The sequence below is a fragment of the Suncus etruscus genome, chromosome 4 (genome assembly GCF_024139225.1).
Source record: "Suncus etruscus isolate mSunEtr1 chromosome 4, mSunEtr1.pri.cur, whole genome shotgun sequence".
In the NCBI taxonomy this organism is placed as follows: domain Eukaryota; kingdom Metazoa; phylum Chordata; class Mammalia; order Eulipotyphla; family Soricidae; genus Suncus; species Suncus etruscus.
Window position 1 is genome coordinate 146745326 of NC_064851.1, and position 22368 is coordinate 146767693.

The window sequence follows — 22368 nt, forward strand, 5'->3', positions numbered from 1 at the left end:
TATTTAAATTCAAGTAAATTAAATTGAGGGGGTAGTTTGGACCACATCCAGCAGTGCTCAGGGGTTATTCCTGGCACTGCACTCAGAAATCACTTCTGATGGGCTCAGAGAACCATGGGGACTGAATCCAGATCAACAACATTGCAAGGGAAACGCCATACCCACTGTCCTATCTCTCTGGTCTCTCAGCTACCTTTTTCTAAATTTCCTAAGTTTAAGCTTGACAAGACTAAGCTGGATAGTAACTAGGATCAGGGTTTTTGAATCATTTTTCACTCACAAGCCCTTTTTGTCCATGAAGTGTAGCAGAGCTGAGTATTTTTCTGGTACTTCCATAAATACTTCAGATTCATTACATGTTTGATTTGGAATCAGTATTTGACTATTAAGTGTCTAAAACCTATTGGTTACCATGACAATTTTTCATGAAGGCCCCCACCCCCAAGTCTAAGAAGCTGGAAATGGTTATGGATTGTATTAAGTTTCCTGCTTAAACTATCTTTTCCTTTTTTTTTTAGAGATCTGCAGCGAATAACTTTGCCCAGCATTAACCGGCTCAGGCATTTCACCAATGACACTATTCTGGATGTCTTCTTCTACAATAGCCCCACCTACTGTCAGACTATTGTGGACACAGTTGCTTCTGAAATGAATCGGATATATACACTTTTCCTACAGAGGAACCCTGATTTCAAAGGGGGTGTATCCATTGCTGGTCATAGTTTAGGTAACATATGAGTTTTTTGTGATCAGGGAAGACTCACATTTTAAGGACACCTATTTTATTTTATTTTTTGGGGGGCCCTACAACCATGGTGCTCAGGGGTTACTCCTGTCTCTGCACTCAGAAATCACTCCTGGCTCAGGGAACTAAATGGGATGCTGGGAATTGAACCCAGGTCTATTCTGGGTCGCCATATGCAAGGCAAATGCTCTACCTCTGTGCTATCTCTCCAGCTACCAGGGCACCTATTTTGGGGTGGGAGGGTGTTTGGGCCACACCTGGCAGCACTCAAGAGTTACTCCTTTCTCTGCTCTCAGAAATCACTCCTGGCAGGCTCGGGAGACCATATGGGATGCCGGGATTTGAACCACAGTCTGTCCTGGGTTGGCTGCATGCAAAGCAAATGCTCTAACACTGTGCTCTCTCTCCGGCCCCAAGTATGTTTATCAGTATCAGATTCTTAGGTCTAAAACTGATAACCTGGGAAGAGCTGGAGGGAGGTATTAGATTGGAATGAAAGACCGCTTGCTTGTAGATTTTGCTACCTTGGGTAATTGACATTATTTTTTATATAAAAGATAGCTCGGTAGTGCTGATGCTTAGACATTGTCCCTTTTTCTATTTTACTTGTAGGTTCGCTTATATTGTTTGATATCCTCACAAATCAGAAAGATTCTTTGGGGGATATTGACAGTGAAAAGGTAATTTAGACGTTCAGTTAGGTTCTCTTAAACAGGGGTCTCAAACTCAATTTACCTGGGGGCCGCAGGAGGCAAAGTCGGGATGATCCTTGAGTGCAAAGTCAGCCTTGAACATTGGGGGGTGTGACCCAAACAACTAAAACAAAACAAAACAAAACAAAACAAAAAAAGATTCCTCTAGGGCAGGGCCACAAAATGTTGTAGAAGGGCTGCAAACGGCCCCGCGGGTCGCGAGTTTGAGACCCCTGTCTTATTGTATGGATTTTTTTAAAATTTAGACTTGAATGTTGTATTATTTTAGTCTCAAACCTTTACATTAGGTTTATATTGGTTTTAATAAACTTGTAATTTTTTCTGTCATTTATGTCTGATAGAAGTAATATGCTTCTTTAAATATTTGCTACGTTCTACAATAATTAGGTGGTTTCTATTCTAAATTTATACTATTGCTTTATTAATAGAATCCTGTTTTAGAATCATTGAGCTGAAATGGAGTTTGCAGATGATGAAATATATGCAATCTGATAAATTTTAGAAATTATGTTTCAAAGAATAGTGAGAGGGCTTGGTATTTAAGCATCTCTTAATGTTGTGAACATTTATGTATAGTGCTAATTTAATATGTAGCAAATATTGTATATATATATATATATTTTAAATGTTTTATTTATTGTGTTGGGCACTGAGTTCTTTCAGATTAGGAGCTTTATCTTAGATTGTTTTATGCCTTAGACATGAAAGTTCTCTTCCTAAGAAGAACTCAGGAATTTTTTGTAAATGATGATGAAAAAATACTTTGATTATTTTTTTTTTTTTTGGTTTTTGGGCCACACCCATTTGACGCTCAGGGGTTACTCCTGGCTATGCGCTCAGAAATCACCCCTGGCTTGGGAGACCATATGGGACACCGGGGGATCGAACCATGGTCCGTCCTACGCTAGCGCTTGCAAGGTAGACACCTTACCTCTAGCGCCACCTTCCCGGCCCCTGATTATTTTAAGTTTCAACTGAAGTTAAAAATCTTAGAGCTTACTTCTTAATTTATATTTTAGTTAAACTTCTTTAAAGTTAAGAAATACATATCTTGTGAAAAAAATAAAAAAGAAATATCTTGTGGAAATCTTACATATCAGGTTTCTTTACTACAAAATTGCTTAGTAAAGGAAAACAAATGAACTTAGAGTATATGAACTTTGCAACTTGATTTTTAGAATTCTTCAAGTGTGGTTATGGATCATGGAGACACATTGACACTAGAGGAAGATCTGAAGAAACTTCAACTCTCTGAATTTTATAGTGTCTTTGAAAAGGAGAAAATAGATAAGGAAGCTTTGGTAAGCAGTTTTTGTAAAGCTTTATATATCATACCAGTTATTGACTTATTTTATTTAAAAATTTTTATTAGCTGGAGAGATAGCATGGAAGTAGGGTGTTTGCCTTGCAGGCAGAAAGATGGTGGTTTAAATCCTGGCATCCCATATGGTCCCCCGAGCCTGCCAGGAGCGATTTCTGAGCATAGAGCCACAATTGACCCCAGAGTGCTGCTCGGTGTTACCCAAAAACCAACTCCCCCTAAAAAAAAAAGATCACTGCTTGATCTTATTTTGTCTAGAAATAAGAACAGCTAGTAAAGCACTCATCATTCATTCTCTTGAGCCTGCTTTGATTCCAGGTACTTACTATGGTCACCCTGTACATTGCTAGGAGTGATCTCTCAGTACAGAGCCAGGAATAAGTCCTGATTACCACGGGGTATGACCCAAACACTTAAATAAATAAATGAATTAATAATAATGTGGGTTTTTTTTCCTATGCCTAGATTTTATGTTCTGACAAGGATCTACAAGATGTGGGAATACCCTTAGGACCAAGGAAAAAGATACTAAATTATTTTAGGACCAGAAAAAACTCATTGGTATGTATTAATATAGATTACTGATTTAAACAATTTTTATATCCTCGTATTTTGTGTTTAATGAACTAACATATTGTTGATTGGTCTTAGGTTTCTTTAGCAATTAAGTATATTTTTATTTATTTATTTATTTATTTTGGGGGACCACACCCAGTGACGCTCAGGGGTTATTCCTGGCTGTGTGCTCAGAAATTGCTCCCGGAAGGGCCTGTGAGATAGCGTGGAGGTAATGCATTTGCCTTCCATGCAGAAGGACAGTGGTTTGAATTCCGGCATCCCATATGGTCTCCCGTGCCTGTCAGGCGATTTCTGAGCGTAGAGCCTGGAGTAACCTCTCCCCCCCCCCAGTAAAAAAAGAAAGAAAAGGGGCCGGGCGGTGGCGCTAAAGGTAAGGTGCGCCTGCCTTGCCTGCGCTAGCTTTGGACGGATCGCGGTTCGATCCCCCGGTGTCCCATATGGTCCCCCAAGCCAGGAGCAACTTCTGAGTGCATAGCCAGGAGTAACCCCTGAGCGTTACCGGGTGTGGCCCAAAAACCAAAAAAAAAAAAAAAAAAAAAAAAAGAAAGAAAGAAATTGCTCCAGGCTTGGGGGACTGTGTGGGATGCCAGGGGATTGAAACGTGGTTTGTCCTAGGTTAGCGCATTCAAGGTAAATGCCCTACCACTTGCACCACTGCTCCAGCCCCTAAGTATATTTTTACTGATATTAAAAATATTATTAGTTGGGGCTGGAGAGATAGCATGGAGGTAAGGGGTTTACCTTGCATGCAGAAGGACGGCGGTTCGAATCCGGCATCCCATGTGGTCCACCGAGCCTGCCAAGAGCAATTTCTGTGTGTAGAGCCAGGAGTAACCCCTGAGCGCTGCCAGGTGTGGCTCAAAAACCAAAAATAAATAAATAAATAAAAATATTATTAGTCATATCATTAGAAGTCTTATCCCAGGGCCGGAGAGTAGTATAGTGGGTAAGGTAGTGGCCTTGGACATGGCTGACTGGCTTTTTTGTTGTTGCTGGATGCTTTTTTTTTTTTTTTTTTTTTGGTTTTTGGGCCACACCCGGTGACGCTCAGGGGTTACTCCTGGCTATGCGCTCAGAAGTCGCTCCTGGCTTAGGGGACCATATGGGACGCCGGGGGATCGAACCGCGGTCTGTCTCCTAGGCTAGCGCAGGTAAGGCAGGCACCTTACCTCCAGCGCCACCGCCCGGCCCTGCTGGATGCTTTTTACTGTATTTACAGAACAGTATAATCCAGTATTTTTCAACCACTGTGCCGTGGCACACTAGTGTGCTATGTGATATTGTCTTGTGTGCTGTGGGAAAAAATTCCAGTGTCATCTATAACATGTGGCTTCAGCATAATTGGTCTATTTGTGAACCGAAGCACATGTTACGGCCTATAAAAATTAAAGACAGATGGGGCCGGAGAGATAGCATGGAGGTAAGGCGTTTGCCTTTCATGCAGAGGGTTGGTGGTTCGAATCCCGGCATCCCATATGGTCCCCCGAGCCTGTCAGGAGCGATTTCTGAGCATGGAGCCAGGAGTAACCCCTGAGCGGTGCTAGGTGTGTCCCCCCACCAAAAAACAAAAACAAACAGAAAAAAATTAAAGACAGAGAGAAACTGAGAGCTGTTGACAAAGAGCTACGTGTGTCTTTCTTCAATTCCTGCCAGGATATCAGCTTTGTGGTCAGCCAAACAGGCCCAGGTTTCGCACTGAGTAAGTGAACAGAAATATGAACCATTATAAAGTACTTTATTATTTTATAGTAAAGTATTTTAAAAATAATTTTTTTGTGTTTTTTTTTTATTCCTATTCAAGAGAATTACTTTAGTCAATATAGGCACAGAGTTAATTTTTTTTTTTAACATTTTCTAATGGTGGTGTGCCTCATTGTTTTTTTTTTTTTTTTCATGAAGAAGATGTGCCTTTGCACAAAAAGGTTGAAAAACACTGGATAATTGCTCTTAATTCCAGAACATTTTCATTACTCTTTAGCAATAATTTGGTATTCTTTTTTTTTTTTTTTTTGGTTTTTGGGTCACACCAAGCAGCGCTCAGGGGTTATTCCTGGTTCCATGCTTAGAAATTGCCCCCAGCAGGCTCGGGGGACCATATGGGATACTGGGATTCAAACCACCATCCTCCATGCAAGGCAAACGCCTTACCACTGTGCTATCTCTCCGGCCCCAATTTTATATTCTTTATTGTTGTTATTTTGGGCCACATTGAGGGCTCACTGCTTGCTCTGCTTAGGGATCATTCCAGAAGTACTTACTTAGAGGGACATATATGTGGTGATAGGGATCAAACCTGTCAGCTGCATGTAAGGCAAGGAAAGCCCTCTGGCCTTGCTCCTTTGTGCTTCCTCTCCATTATTTCTTCCTATGAACTCTTGACTTCTTTTCTATATATTTATATTTTGTGTGTATTTATTTTGGGGCCACATCCAGTGAGGCTTTGGGGATATTTCTAAATTAATATCAGGGATCACTGCAAGCAATGCTCCAACCCATTGGTACCCCTTTAGAATTTTTCTTATACTCTAGATGTTTCATGATAAACAGAACTCTATAATGTATGACCTTGTTGGGAGGTGATCTCAAGCAGTTTTTAGGGTCTCGGGTACTACTGTGGCAGTACTCAGCCAGTCAGGCCATATAGCTCAGTCCTAAGGCCTGTCTATGTACAGGTCTTGTTCAGTGTGATGCTGACACTACTAAACATGGCTGTGCTCAAGGATTACTCCTGGAAGGCTGAGGGGACATATGGGTTGCCAGATATCAAACCCAGGTCAGTGCAGGCAGGCATTGGCCTAAAAACCAGGGAGACCTTTTAAATGATATTAATGAAAAACAAAACAAAACAAAAAAACAGGGGACTTTACCCATGAAGTATAAGACCAATGACAGGCTCCAGGCATACTAAGTTGTCTCACCCCAAAGTCTTTCTCTGTGATCCTAGTAAAAGTTCTTCACAGTCACAGTTATCCCAGTCAGGTTTCCGTAGTTAGAGATCCTGGTTTTTCTGTTTTTTTTTTTTTTTAAATAGCATTTTTAAAGCAACTTTCTCAGTTCTTTATTTTTTCCAACATCTTTTTGTTGTTGTAGTTGTTGTTTTTGAGCCACGTGATATTCATAGGTTTCTCCTGCCTCTGAACTCAGTAATCACTTGTGGTGGGTGGAGGGGACCATAAATGATGCCGGGGACTGAGCCTAGGTCTGCCCCATACAAGGCAAGCACCCTACCTACTGTGCTATCATTCTACCCCTCAGTTTTTACTTTAGTAGTCATCTTATTCTGTTCCCACAGAGACATACAACTTTTTTTTTTTTTTTTTTGATTTTTGGGTCACACCCGGCAGCGCTCAGGTTCTATGCTCAGAAATCGCTCCTGGCAGGCTCAGGGGACCATTTGGAGTGCCGGGATTCAAACCACTGTCCTTTTACATGCAAGGCAAACGCGCTACCTGTGCGCTATCTCTCCAGCCAACATACAACTTTTTAAAAACGCATTACGCCTCAACATTGTGTTATTTCAGTATTTGCTACAAATGAATTTACAGATAACTTAAAGCAACTTTAGTGTCCATCAGCTAGTATTATTGGCTATCATTTAAAAACTTTCCCAAGAGTACAAGAATAGTATAGTGGGCAAGGCGCTTATCTTGTAGCCAGCCAATCTAGGTTTAATCCCTGGCATTTCATATGGTCCTCCAAGCCCTCCAGAAGTTATCCTTGAGTACAGAGCCAGGAGTAACTCCGGAGCATTGCTGGATATGGTCCAAAAACAACAAGCAAGATAAATAAACAATTTCCCAAGCATCCTTTTAAACTAGATGAAATTACACAATCCTTTGGGTATTTTTTATTCATAGCAGCTCCACAAAACTACTTTTTATTTTTAGGGTATTAATAGACTGATCCCACCATCAACTTCAGGGATGAATTTGTCTGACCCCAAAGTTTCAGAGGTCTGCAAAGGTATTGATGATACCGGAAATGAGTATTTGGACGTTGGCATTGGACAGGTAATAGTATTAATTCCCTTTGGTTTCTTTATTTTCCCATTGGTATGGTGGGAATAAATGGAAATTTTGGTTTTGAGGCCACACTTGATGGTACATGAGGGATACTTTTAGCTTAGTGCTTGGGAGACCATGTAGTGCATTAGATTGAACCCAGGTCTCTACATGCAAAACAAGTGCTCCAGCCCTCCTTTTAAACTACTTGACCAACCTGGCATTTATTTTTCCCTCCCACTGTGTGCTTCCAGTACCACCTCATACTATTCAGCCAACTGTTCTGTGCTACGGCTGAAAGTGCAGTACTGTTCGGACCTGTGGTGCCCAGGACCACCACGGCTACCCTGGCATTGCTTGGAGGCCTCCAGGGCCACACCTGCAGATGCTTGGGCACATCCAGGCTGTATTTTGTGATGCTCAGGGATGATATGGTACCAGAGATCAAACCTTTGGCATGTACTATCTGGCTTGAAAATTGTCTTTTTTTGGGGGGTGGGGGTCGCAACTGGCGGTGCTCGGGTTACTCCTGGCTCTGTGCTCAGAAATCACTCTTGGCAGGCACGGGGACCCATATGGGGTGCTGAGATTTAAATCACCGTCTGTCCTATGTCGGCTGCATGCAAGGCAAACGCCCTACCGCTGTGCTATCTCTCTGGCCCCTGAAAATTGTCTTTCAATGAGAAATGCTTTTATTTCCTTTTTACAGGTGTCTGTAAGGTACCCTCGACTTAAATATAAACCAGAAATATTCTTTGCCTTTGGATCTCCCATTGGGATGTTTCTTACTGTTCGAGGACTAAAAAGAATCGATCCCAACTACAAATTTCCAACATGCAAAGGTTTCTTCAATATTTATCATCCTGTAAGCATTCAGTAGCTCTTTTCCTTTCTTTTTTCAATAGCTTTAATAGGCTTACCTTAATAAGGTTGTGTTGATTTTTTTTTCTGTTTTTTTTTTTTTTTTTTTTTTTTGGCCACACCTGGCGATGCTCAGGGGTTACTCCTGGCTGTCTGCTCAGAAATAGCTCCTGGCAGGCACGGGGGACCATATGGGACACCGGGATTTGAACCAACCACCTTTGGTCCTGGATTGGCTGCTTGCAAGGCAAACGCCGCTGTGCTATCTCTCTGGGCCCGGTTTTTTTTTTTTTTTTTCTATACTATTCTATAGAACAACTTAAAATAGACAACTTAAAACAGTGTTGACTTGGAAGTGATACAACAGAAAATGTAACTTAAAAATTTTTTTTAAAGTAACTGATTCACCAAATTGTTCATAATATGGCTGTTTCAGGCACTCAGTGTTTAAACACCAATCTTACCACCATTGTGACCATCCCTCCACCAATGTCTCCTATTTCTCACCACTACAAACAAATTTCATACTGAGAAAATATCTTTCAATATAATGAGTCTACCGTACAGTTGCTTAGATTATTCCATTTCTTCAGGAGAGGTGAATGTAACTCATACTTGTCCTGTGTAGTTTGATCCTGTAGCCTACAGAATTGAACCCATGATAGTCCCAGGAGTCGAATTTGAGCCAATGCTGATCCCACATCATAAAGGCAGAAAACGAATGCACCTTGGTATGTCTGACTGTAGAACTTCAAATTCTGATATTCTGATTAGTACAAACTAACTAGCTGTAGTTCATTCATCCAGCTGTGTTAGGCCCTAAGCTCTTTTGTCCACTTCATTTCAGAACTGAGAGAGGGCTTGACCAGGATGAGCATGGACTTTAAGAACAACCTTCTAGGCTCATTACGTATGGCCTGGAAATCCTTCACCAGAACACCAGACCCTGCCTTACCAGTGGCAGAAGCTGCAGAAGAAACGGAACTAGAATCTGAATCAAGTTCAGAGAAGCCTAATGGTTAGTGATTCCCATATTATGCCAGATAAGAAGCTCTCATGATGTGTTGTTTTTGTTTTCCCTGGGGCTTCTTTCTTTTCCTTTTTATTTATTTATTTTTTTTTTGTGGTTTTTGGGTCACACCCGGCAGTGCTCAGGGGTTTTTCCTGGCTCCGTGCTCAGAATTTGCTCCTGGCAGGCACGGGGACCATATGGAACGCCGGGATTCGAACTGATGACCTTTTGCATGAAAGGTAAACACCTTACCTCCATGCTATCTCTCCGGCCCCCCTTTCCTTTTTTTTTGAAGAGGGTGGGTTGTCCAGACCTGGCTGTGTTCAGGGGTTTTTCCTGCCCCTGCTCACTCCTGTTGGTGCTTGGGGGGTGTTTGTGTGCTATATGTGGTTCTGGGAGTTTGATTCAGGGTTGACAGATGCAAGGCAAGGCCTTATATCCTTTAATATATCTTTTTTTTTTGTTTTTGGGCCACACCCGGCGGTGCTCAGGGGTTACTTCTGGCTGTCTGCTCAGTAATAGCTCCTGGCAGGCATGGGGGACCATATGGACACCGGGATTCGAACCAACCACCTTTGGTCCTGGATTGGCTGCTTGCAAGGCAAATGCCGCTGTGCTATCTCTCCGGGCTCTCTTTTTCTTTTTTTATTGTATAGGTGAATACCATAAATCCTTGAGCTTTTTTGTTGACCTTTTGTATAATCTAATAGCCTCAAATTATATAGGAAAATGAATTGTGAGGAAAAACAGCATAATTATCTGATTATCTGGTAACGAGGCTTAAACACATTCCTTGGGGTGAGAGAGATAGCTCAAATGGCTTACAGCACTTGCTTAGTTGTGGTAGGCCCTGGATTGATTCCCTAAACCTCACGGTCCTCTACAGCAGGGGTCCTCAAACTTTTTAAACAGGGGGCCAGTTCACTGTCCCTCAGACCATTGGAGGGTCTGACTATAGTAAAAACAAAACTTATGAACAAATTCTTATGCACACTGCATATATCTTATTTTGCAATGAAGAAACAAAACAGATACAAGTACAATATGTGGTCCATGGGTCATAGTTTGAGGACCACTGCTCTACAGTCTCCCAGGCACTACTAAGTGTGGTTACAAAAAAAATAGATCAACAAAAAAAGATTCTCTAGGGTAAGGGATTAAGCTCAATGTTAGAGTGCATGCTCTGTATGTATAAGGCCCTGGGTTGGATCCCCAGCACCAAAAAATGCAGAAATGTTACCCATTTGCAACTGGGGATTATGATGATGGTGCCTACTATATGAATTACCTTTTACAGTGAAATAACTGTATATGGCTCAGTTCTATTTTTCTGGCTGGGTACTGGCTAGGAATACCTAGCTAGGATATCCTCTTTTTAATTTTTTTTAAATTTTTTTGGTTCACACCCAGCAACTCTCAGGGGTTACTCCTGGCTCTGCACTCAGAAATCACCCCTGGCAGAGGGACCATATGGGATGCCGGGAATTGAACCAGGTTTATCCTGGGTCAGCAGCATGCAAGGCAAACGCCTTACTGCTGTGTTATCACTCTGGCCCCTAGGATACCCTCTTAATTTCATATTACATTCTTTAAATATTTTATTTTTTGTGGGGGGCCACACCCGGCAGTGCTCAGGGGTTACTCCTGGCTATCTGCTCAGAAATAGCTCCTGGCAGGCACGGGGGACCATATGGGACGCTGGGATTTGACCCAACCACTGTAGGTCCTGCGTCAGCTACTTGCAAGGCAAACGCCGCTGTGCTATCTCTCCAGCCCCTCTTTTTCAATTTGTAAATGGAAGGACTATGAATTAGTTTTAAAAGGTATACAAAAGAAAAGGCTTGGACAAAATCAGATGACTTGGGGATGGAGAGATAGCACAGTGGTAGGGCATTTGCCTTAGACACTGAAGGATGGTGGTTCGAATCCCGGCTTCCTACATGGTTCCCTGAGCCTGCCTGGAGCGATTCCTGAGCATAGAGCCAGGAGAAACTCCTGAGTGTTGCCGGGTGTGACCCAAAAAAAAAAAATCAGATGACTTGAGCACCTTTAAGGAGGTTGATGGAAATGAGAGGAAGCTTTCTGAGTAGAGAATAGATTATCTAACTTGGTATAGCAAGCCAACCTCGGAAGATTGGGATTTTTTTCAGTTCTTGATCTGGTTCCTCTGTGTGCAGATGATAGCACAGAAGAGCCCGCAATTAAGGAAGAAGACCCACCCATCAACGTGGGGTTGCTGAATGGAGGTCAACGCATTGACTATGTTCTCCAGGAAAAGCCCATCGAAAGTTTTAATGAATATTTATTTGCTTTACAAAGTCATCTGTGCTACTGGTAAAAAGCTTTTTACTTACTTACTTTCTGGATCTTTTGTTCTATAGGTATTTGATAGATGTAGAAAGTAGGATAAGTTTGTTCTACTCTTGCTGTTAGATTGATTTCATTTTTTTGTTTGTTTTTGTTTTTTTGGGTCACACCCGGCATCGCTCAGGGTCTACTTCTGGCTCTACGCTCAGAAATTCCTCCTGGCAGGCTCAGGGTACCATATGAGATGCCATGATTCAAATCATCGTCCTTCTGCATGCAAGGCAAACACCCTACTTCCAGGCTATCTCTCTGGCCCCTAGAGTGATTTCATTTTATAATTTTAGCTCCTGGGTCAAAATAACATTAGCAGCCATGAGTTCAGTTAGCATGATGCTAAAAGTGTGTTATTTGTAAGACAAGACACCTATGAATGAGCTGGAACATACAAAAACTGGAGCTGGAGTGGAGTATTTTCCCAACCTTAAACATAAAAGTGTCAGACATTTTACTAAGAAATTGAGACTTGGTGTAAAGATGCTCGTCTTGTATGCAGTTGACCCAGGTTCTATCTCTGGCATTCCATATGGTCCCTTAGCCATAGCACGAGTAAGCCCTGAGACCACTTGTATGGCCCAAAAACCAAAGAGAGAAGAGAGGAGAGAGGTGGAGAAATAAAATGGGTATGAGTATATTTAATTTTTCAGGTATGGGTGATATGTGATAAGCCCTTTTTTTTTTTTTTAAATGCTGTTTTCTTAGCACTTTTTCATTCTTGTTAGCATATTGGAATTGCTCTATATCCTCAGCAACACTTGGTATGGCTATATTAGGGGTCAGTCTTTCAGCTTTTTGATGTGTATTATAATGGTATCTCATTTATGGTTTTAATTTTCATTACCATACTGATTAATATGAGATATTTTATCTTGTATATGCTACCCATGAATCATCTTTGATAAATTGAGTTTTCTCATAAAAAATAGATCAGCTGGGCTGTAGTAATAGTACAGTAGATAGTTTGTTTGCTTTATATGCAGCCAACTTGGGTTCAATCCTCAGCACTCCATTATGACATTATCTTAGAGCACTGTCAGGAGTAATTCCTGAGTGCAGAGCCAGGAGTAAACTCTTAGCATAAAAATCATCTTTTTTCAGTTTTGTTTTTGGGTTGTACCCAGTTGTGTGCAAGGATCTCTCCTGGGAGTGCTTGGGGCTTAATATGTGATGTCTAAGAACAAATCAGGGCCAGCCATGTGTAAAACAAGTATTATCTTTCTGGTCCAGAAATGGATTATCTTTATTACTAAGTTTCTTTTACAAGCCAAAGATAGCTCAATGGAATTAGTGCATGTTTAGCCTTTAGGATGTCTGGATTGAAGTTAGCACGTGGTCCTTGATGTTCTTCTCTAAACACTGTGGGCACTGTTGGCTGTGGCCCCTAATCCTTCCATCCCTCAAAAAACTATTTTGGTGTTTTTCTTTGGTTTTGGGGCCATAGCGGGCAGCTCAGGGGTTATGCCTGGCTCTGCACTCAGAAACCACCCCTGGCAGGTTTGGGGAACCATATGAGATACCTGGGATCAAACCCAGGCTGGCCATTTGCAAGGCAAGCATCCTCCCAGCTGTGCTATCACTCCAGTTCCTGTTTTGTTTTGTTTTATGGGCCACACCCAGTGATGCTTGGGGTTACTCCTGGCTATGTGCTCATAAATCGCTCCTGGCTTGGGGGACCATATGGGACACCGGGAGATCTAACCGAAGTCTGTCCTGTATGAGCCACATACAAGGCAAATACCCTTACCGCTGCGCCATCTCTCCAGCCCCCTGCTTTGTATTTTTAATTTAACTTCAGGTTTGGGGGCCATACATGGATGTGCTTAGGGCTTACCTGACACTTGAGCTCAGGGATAAATCCTGGTAGGCCTCAGGGACCCAGATGGGTGCCTGGGATTGAATGTAGGTTGGCCACATGCAAGGCAAGTATCCTACCCACTGGACTATTACTCCAGCCCCAGAAATTTTTGATAAACCCAACGTCATTAAGATTTTCTGGGGCCGGGCGGTGGCGCTGGAGGTAAGGTGCCTGCCTTGCCTGCGCTAGCCTAGGACGGACCGCGGTTCGATCCCCCGGCATCCCATATGGTCCCCTAAGAAGCCAGGAGCAACTTCTGAGCACATAGCCAGGAGTAACCCCTGAGCGTCACAGGGTGTGGCCCAAAAACCAAAAAAAAAAAAAAAAGATTTTCTTGTGGGGCTAGAGTAATAGTAAATAGTACAGGGGATACGTTGCTTGCCTTGGATGCAGGTACAGCTGTGAGGGTTCAAATCTTGTCGATTTGTGGTCTCCGAAGTAGCTTATGGGACCCATAAGCTGTGGAGTTTCTAAACCCAGCTGTTCAAGCAAGATGATTCAGTGCTCAATGCTGGCAATGTGAGGGGGTGGAGAGGGAGTAAACATATAGTGCTGGTTATTGTTCTGGTCCACTATGTACCAGGCCTGGTTTCTAGCCCTCTGAACTCTCTATACAGATCTCATTTACCATTTATTCTTTTTTTGTTTTTGGGCCACACCCGGTGATGCTCAGGGCTTACTCCTGGCTATGCACTCAGAAATCGCTCCTGGTTTGGGGGACCATATGGGAGTCCAGGAAATCAAACCGTGGTCCATCCTAGGCTAGTGCAGGCAAGGCAGACACCTTACCGCTTGCGCCACCACTCTGGCCCCATCATTTACCATTTATCTTTATGTCTATGATTTTAATATGGTAAAAGGTAAAACTTGAGGCTCACTCTTTTATATTATGGTGATCCACATTCTAGCATTTGGCTAGTTTATCTACACGGATAAACCAAATCTTTAAATCACTGAATTGCCTTGGCTGTTCTGTTCGTTTATGTTTTTGTTGTTTGGTTGTGTATTTGTTGTATTTGTTGGTTGGTTTTGGCCATACCCAGCATTGTACAAGGATTACTAACCCCTGGTTCTGCACTCAGGGATCACTCCTGGATAGGCATGTTCAGTAACAGCAACAATAGTTCAATAACAGCATCTTGCATGCTGTTTAATTGCTCTAGCCCTGACTTACCAATTTTTATAGCAAATAATGTCTTTGAGTAAAATGGTCTGTGCTCAAGGGGACCTTATGGTATTGGGCATTGAGCCTAGGTAGACCACATCATTGGTAAGTGCCTTCTTGTACTCAATCTCTGGCTCAACACTTAACCTTAATTAATACAGCTTTAAAGGGCCGGAGTGATAACACAGCGGTAGGGCGTTTGCCTTGCACACGGCCAACATAGGGAGGATCCCCGTTCAATTCCTAGCATCCCATATGGTCCCCCCAACTTGCCAGGAGGAATTTCTGAGTGCAAAGCTCTGTGTAGCCCCTGAGCTCTACCTGGTGTGATCCAAAAACCAAAAAAAAAGTTTTATAATAAGTCTTTTTTTTGAGGGGGGGCGTTTTGGGTCACACCTGGCATTGCTCAGGGGTTATTCCTGGCTCTGCACTCAAAAGTTGCTCTTGGCAGGCACGGGGGACCATATGGGATGCTGGGATTCAAACCACTTGGTCCTGGGTCGTCTGCTTGCAAGGCAAACATCCTACTGCTGCACTATCTCTCCGGCCTGTCTTTTAAAACTCATAGATGAGTGAGACTATTCCGCATCTATTTCTTTCCATCTGACTTATTTCATTCTACATAATAGATTTTATGTACATCCATGTATAGGAAAATTTTATGACTTCATCTCTTTTGATGGCTGCATAATATTCCATTGTGAATGTACCAGTTTCTTTAGTCATTCATTGGTTGAAGGGCATCTTGTTTGTTTCCAGAGTCTGGCTATTGTAAATAATGCTGCAATGAATATAGGTGCATCTTTGTATCTTTATATCTTTGTATCTTTGTGTATATATCCCTAGGAGTGTTATAGCTGGGTCATATAGGAGCTCAATTTCCAGTTTTGTTTTGTGGTTTTTGGGTCACACCTGGCAGTGCTCAGGGGTTATTCCTGGCTCCAGGCTCAGAAATTGCTCCTGGCAGGCACGGGGGACCATATGGGACGCTGGGATTCGAACCGATGACCTCCTGCATGAAAGGCAAATGCCTTACCTCCATGCTATCTCTCCAGCCCCCCAATTTCCAGTTTTTTGAGGAATCTTCGTATTATTTTTTATAAGAGCTGAATTAAACAGCATTCCCACCAGCAGTGAATGAGAATTCCTTTCTCCCCACTTCCCCATCTAGCACTGATTGTTCTTGTTCTTTGTGAAGTGCGCCAGTCTCTGGCATTGTTGTTTTGATTTGCATCTCCCTGATGATTAGTGATGTGGAGCATTTTTTCATGTTCCTTTTGGCCATTTGTATTTCTTTGTTTGTTTGTTTTTGGGCCACACCCGGTGGTGCTCAGGAGTTACTCCTGGCTGTCTGCTCAGAAATAGCTCCTGGCAGGCACGGGGGACTATATGGGACACTGGGATTCGAACCAACCACCTTTGGTCTTGGATCAGCTGCTTGCAAGGCAAACACCACTGTGCTATCTCTCCGGGCCCTGTATTTCTTCTTTGAGGAAGTATTTGTTCATTTTTTCTCCCCGTTTTTTGTTTTTGTTTTTGCTTTCGGGGCTACAGCTGGTGACACTCAGGGATTACTCCTGGCTATGCACTCAGAAATTGTCCCTTGGTCTTTGTGCATGGTGTTAGATGGAGGTCTGAGTTCACTTTTTTGTTTTGTTTTGATTTTTGGGTCACATTTGGCAGCGCTCAGGAATTACTCTTGGCTCTATGCTCAGAAATCGCTCCTGGCAGGCACAGGGGACCATATGGGATGCCGGGATTCGAACCACCATCCTTCTGCATGAAAGGCAAACGCCTTACCTCCATGCTATCTCTCCGGCCCCTAAATTGATTAGTCTTTGATATAAATTACAAATATGTTTTCTCCAAATCATATATAACCCAGATTATATTTTTGTTTGTTTGGGTCATATCTGAAAGTGCTCAGGGCTTTCTCCTGGCTCTGCACTCAGAATTACTCCTGGAAGTGCTTGGAGGAGCATATTGAACTCATATTGAAGGTTCAGGGATTGAATCTGGATCGGTTGAGTGCAAGGCAAGAGCCCTACCTACTGTACTGTTGATCAAGCCCTATATTGTGTTTGTTAAGTAGAAGATATTTATCTAGTCAGATTTAATTTTTTTTAGCTTTTGCAATTTATGCTGTGTACATTAAATTAGATAATTTATATAAAATAGCTTAGCACAAATATTATTTCCTCTTTTACCACATCATTTTTCTTTGTAGGGAATCTGAAGATACAGTTTTGTTGGTCCTCAAAGAAATCTACCAAACCCAGGGCATCTTCCTTGATCAGCCTTTACAGTAAAAATGAACCATCTGTGACTGCTTGATGTAAGTTTTTAAATGTCATGTTATATAGTGTAATTTGTACATGTTAACATGTTCTAAGGAACTATGGAATCTCACACTCTATATAAATACACTTTTCTGTTACCTTGCATGAGATTTAAGTTACTCAGATATAGAAGGATTAAAATACATGGAACCAATATGAATTAAATTGGTTAAAATTTAAGTGACCACTTTAACGTAAATTTTAATGTTTTGTTTTGCTAATGGTTTTGTCCATAACACAATTTTTAGGCCCTAAATTCAGTTCTCATCACCTAAGAATCCCCATGGAAACAGAATTTCAGTTAAAAACAGTTTACAAAAGGCTACCTACCTTAGTGGTATGTAGTTTGAAAATTTGTAGGCTCTGGCATTCTCCCTGCGGCCTTCCTGTTGTGACTGCAAGATGACTTCTTCTCCGCTCTCTCCTCTAGATGGACACTGAGGGGATCCTTCCCCAGAAAAATCTACTGACTTGTTGCTGCAGTTTTCCTCACCTCAGCCATATCACTTCTGCATGTTGCCCACCACTTATTCACCAATGGGTCTTTGGAACAGAGTGGAAAAGCAAAGGGAAGATCCATCCTATTACTTTTGACTGCTGGCTTGATATAAAAAAATCCTATTTTTTTCTTCATAGCCAGGGATGGTTTACATCTTCAAATAGGTACTAAACTTTATAGCTCATTACTTGAGAAGGTTAAGTCCATTTTGATTTGTTTTGGGCTGGTATGAAATTCTTTTTTTTTTTTTTTTTTTTTGGTTTTTGGGCCACACCCGGCGTTGCTCAGGGGTTACTCCTGGCTGTCTGCTCAGAAATAGCTCCTGGCAGGCACAGGGGACCATATGGGACACCGGGATTCAAACCAACCACCTTAGGTCCTGGATCGGCTGCTTGCAAGGCAAACGCCGCTGTGCTATCTCTCCGGGCCCTGGTATGAAATTCTTATAGATAGAAATATTTGATGTATAAAAACATTCTAGTTTGGAAGCAGACTTTCAGGTTTGCAAATGGATTTTGGAATATATTCATCTCATTGGATTCTCCTTTCCAAAGTGTAAGTGGATATGGAACAAGTCTGTTGGGCAGTCAGATTTTTAATTCTTTTTCCTACATGTACTGTAATGAACAAAGACTAAAATTAAGCTGAGAGTACTATTTACTCTACATCTAACAAGCAGATTTTCTGCTAGGAACCACTGATGCTGCTCATTCTTTTAAAGATATTTCAGTTGCTCTGAGTCTAAAGCGAGTAATTTAGTTCACATAAACTGCATCTTTATAAAGCAGAGATATTATATATCCCAGACTGCCCCTTATATGTCCAGGTTGGGAGACTCCAGATTTGTCTCATAGCTTTCTGTTCTTGCTTTTGTTTCAAACCTAGTGATACTCGGGGGCTGCTCCTAGCTGTGTTAGGGAGACCATGTGCTCAGCTCATTCTTTGAGTGCTCTTTCTGGCCCAGTAGCTTCTGTTATTAAGTTGAGGGTGAAGTTATAAAAACAAAACTTGACATTACAGTCTTAACAGACTGAGTTATGCATGAAACCTTTTAGTGGTGTATATATGGTGATGTAGTTTGTCACCTGCCGCACCTGATTGTGTGAAGAGGGTATTGCTTTATAAGAAACATTCTAACCTATGTATGTGGCTTAGTGGTCAAGCACATGCCTCACATGTGTGAGGGTTCTGGCACTGCAAAAATAAACATTTTGGAAACATCATTTTCTTAGGTAGCAATAAACCAGATTGCTTACTGATAAGTTAGACAAGGGGGGGCGGCTTTTTATTTGGAAAGAAAAGCCCTTTTTTTTTTTTTTTTTTGTGGTTTTTGGGTCACACCCGGCAGTGCTCAGGGGTTATTCCTGGCTCCATGCTCAGAAATTGCTCCTGGCAGGCACGGGGGACCATATGGGGCGCCGGGATTTGAACCGATGACCTCCTGCATGAAGGGCAAACGCCTTACCTCCATGCTATCTCTCGGCCCCAGAAAAGCCCATTTCTATAAGCTCCAAGCAGCGGCTTTGCAAGGCACTGTCAGGCCATGCAAGGTAAGATGCATCTTGGAAAGACCAGTGAAGGTAGACTTTCTTTCAAGGCATCTGCTCAGGTATAGGTATATTTTTCCTCGTTCATTAGCATTCTCTTTGTGATGGTCCTTTAACTCTTTTTTCACATTTCCATAGGCCTATTAGGCAGAAGCAAACAAGCTGGGCTTTTTTTTTTTTTTTTTTTTATAAATCATTATGTATCATGGTATCCAAAATCCATGGCATTTTTAAATCAGTTAAGCCGTCCCCTAGACAGCAGTGGTCTTTGTCCCTTTCTGAAGAGAAAAGGAAATGGAAAGAAGTTAATTACTATCACCCTAGCTAGAGATGGTAAAGGGAAGATTGGGTATAGATCAAAGATTGGCCCTTTCCTTATCCATCATTTATAGAATAATGTTGACTAAGACAGTAAGAAGTTTCTAATATATGGACTACTTGATAAAATCTGGTTTGAACTAAGGGTTACTGAAAAATTAAAGAAAGCTCAACTAACTATTGTTAAAAGGGAGCTTTTGTCAAGTTTTCAAATTTAAATTTACTCTTCTTATTAGCATTATAGTTTTACTGTAAGTAAACCAAAGGACTAGAATGAGTCCCTGAAACCAAAGATGAAGAAGAGCTTAACTCTGGAGAGTACACAAATCATATTTGCATTAAGAAATGTTTTTTGTACTGCTGGTGAGAGGCAGGTAACTGGAAAAAAAGCTTTATATCTCATCTACCTGTGATATTATCATGGCTGTTTATTACTTAGGGCAAGAAGCTTGATTTAAAAATCCTGATGTTGTTGTTTATTGTTTGCACTATTCAGTTGTATCATGTGCAATTTCTTAACTAAGCTTATTTTAAATTTTTAGTAGAGCATTATTTTATACATAATCCCAGCTACAGAACTCTGGTATTTCTTATCTCAGCAAGAGATTGTTTGCATGGAAAGAGTAACAGCACTGATTAGCTTTCTACTATTTTGCACTTTTTAGTTTTTTTTAATTATATTTAAAGTTTAGTAAGTACTAAAATAAAACGGTATTGACCAGTGCCTATTTTTACCTGATTTACTCTCTCATAAAGAAAATAAATATAATAAACATGTTCTTTTTCCTATGTATTATTAAAACAAGTTTAAAAGTTTCGGAGGCTAAGGAGTTAGTTGAGCCTGTATTTTAAGAACATTAAGCCCTAGGTGCAACCCCCATAGCCACCAGAAAATTAAATTTTGGGCATAGAACTGATATTTATATTGGCAGATGGCAGAATTTGAAGCATGGCAATTAGAAGGTGAATACTGAGAGTTTCCTTAGTCCTTATAACTATCACCCACTACTATGGGGGAAATAGTTTTCTTTTGGAAATGTTTCAAAATAATAAAAATACCATTTGCTCAAATGAAAAAAGAATATAAAGATTATAGAGAGTGATAAGATGAGGTCTTAGTGATTTATTTTGGGGCTACAACACCAGCGGTGTTTAGGGGCTATTCCCAGAGGTGTTTAGGTGCAAGACCTGCCTAGCAGTGCTTTGAGGACCCATATGTGTTGCTGGGGATTTAAATTGGGGTCAGCTGCATGCAAGACAAGTGCCTGTGTCCTGTACTATTTCTCTGGCCTGTATGAAGTAAGACAAAGGTGTCAGTTCCGGTGATGTTTGTAAAATAATAAACAGTGATTCATGGGGCTGGTGCTACAGTACAGCAGTCTTGCATGCAGCTGACCCAGGTTTGATTTGATTCCTGGCACTCTGTATGGTCCCCTGAGCCATCCAAGAATGATTCCTGAATGTAGAGTGCTCCTTGAGCACTGCCAGGGTGACTCATAAAAGTAAACAAAAAGAAGGAAATGATTCATGTCTTCCAAATAATGTTAAAAGATTTGTTTTTTTGGGTCACACCTGGCGGTGCTGAGATTATTCCTGGTAGGGGACCTTCTAGGGTGCTAGGGAGTAAACACGAATAGGCTGTGTGTAAGGCAAATGCCCTTTCTGCTATACTATTGCTCCAGGCCCTAATTTTCTTTTATTTTTTTTAAATTATCTTTATTGAAACACCATGATTACAAATGATTGTAGCTGTATGATTACAGTCATATAAAGAACACCCCCCTTCACCAGTGCAAGATTCCCACCACCAATTTCCCAGATCTCCCTCCTCCCCACCCCACCCACACCTGTACTAAAGACAGGCTTTCTATTTCCCTCATTCATTCACATTGTTATGATAGTTTTCAGTGTAGTTATTTCTCTAACTGCATTCATCACTCTATGTGGTGAGCTTCATGTCATGAGCTGCACCTACATGGGAAGATGGGGGGAAATAAGGGTTGGGACTGAGGCAGTAAAAGATTAGAAAATAGCTTTGTAGGGCAGTATCAAGGTCACAATACAAGATGGATATTATGCATATATAAATTATATGCATACAATACTATCAATAGGAGACCAAGGAGGAAAAAATTTCCAGTGACTGTCCCAACTAAACCAATGCTAGGACAGCCTGCCCTCCTCCCAAAGCGCATTTCTATTAGTGTAGGGAGAGGTAGGGGGAAAGGCTGATGACCCCTATAGAGTCCACTTGGACCGGTGCCCACGGAAGGCCTGGAGTCCAGGGGAGATAGAGGGGGACTGCTGGGGACCTGCCAAGCCTCCCAGCACTCCCCAGGCTGGAGAGAAAGCCTCCGGCATGGGGACTCCCCAGACCCCATACCTGGCAAGAGCTGGCCTCCAGAATCAAAGGGGAAACCGGAAGTCAGATATCTGCCCGCCCTCCACCCCATGCACCTCCCCCCTGGAGTACGAAGGGAGGGGGGAAGCCTGAGGACCCCTAAAAGTCCACCGGAACCCACTTCTGGCCATCTGAGCCCACACCCAGGGAACCAGGCCCTAATTTTCTTTTCTTTTTTTTTTTTCCTGCCTTAGTTTTGCTTTTGAGCATATCATCTATCTTAAATGAAGGGAAAGAATCTCATGGGCAGTCAAGGACAAATGAGGTAGAAATAACGATAATCTGTACAGAAACCAGACTCCTGGCCATTGTGGGGGTGCACAGCCAGGGCTTACTTCTGGTTCTGCTCCAGAATCATTCTGGTAGGGCTCAGAGGACCACATAAATACTAGGTAGATCAGACCCAGGGTCAGCCACATGCTAGGCAAGTGCCCTACATTTAGTACTATCACTTGGAACCTGGTAACCAATCTTATAAGTCCAGCAGTTGAAGGTCTTTTCCAGAATATATGACACATAATGAGCAGAGAACCTGCTGATAAATCTCTGTGAGGAATGGCGAAACTGCAGTCACAGAGAGGCAGGATTCAATACTTATGTCCTCGTTTGTGCCTTATAAGAGGTAGGAAAAAAAAAAAGACCAGAAAG

At 41.8% G+C, this 22368-nt stretch overlaps 1 protein-coding gene across 2 annotated transcripts in view; it reads left to right on the forward strand.

The window, feature by feature from the left end:
* The window catches only part of DDHD2 (DDHD domain containing 2), a 40122-nt gene extending 22519 nt beyond the window's left edge, over positions 1 to 17603 (forward strand). For both annotated transcript variants that reach the window (XM_049771822.1, XM_049771821.1), the window contains exons 8-18: positions 519 to 727; positions 1358 to 1425; positions 2637 to 2759; positions 3245 to 3340; positions 7246 to 7368; positions 8069 to 8224; positions 8849 to 8951; positions 9068 to 9238; positions 11410 to 11566; positions 16844 to 16951; positions 17386 to 17603. In XM_049771822.1, coding sequence (XP_049627779.1) covers positions 519 to 727; positions 1358 to 1425; positions 2637 to 2759; positions 3245 to 3340; positions 7246 to 7368; positions 8069 to 8224; positions 8849 to 8951; positions 9068 to 9238; positions 11410 to 11566; positions 16844 to 16925 — 1288 coding nt within the window. In that variant the 3' untranslated portion in view covers positions 16926 to 16951; positions 17386 to 17603. The remainder of the gene's footprint in view (positions 1 to 518; positions 728 to 1357; positions 1426 to 2636; positions 2760 to 3244; positions 3341 to 7245; positions 7369 to 8068; positions 8225 to 8848; positions 8952 to 9067; positions 9239 to 11409; positions 11567 to 16843; positions 16952 to 17385) is intronic.
* Positions 17604 to 22368: the final 4765 nt, after the last annotated feature.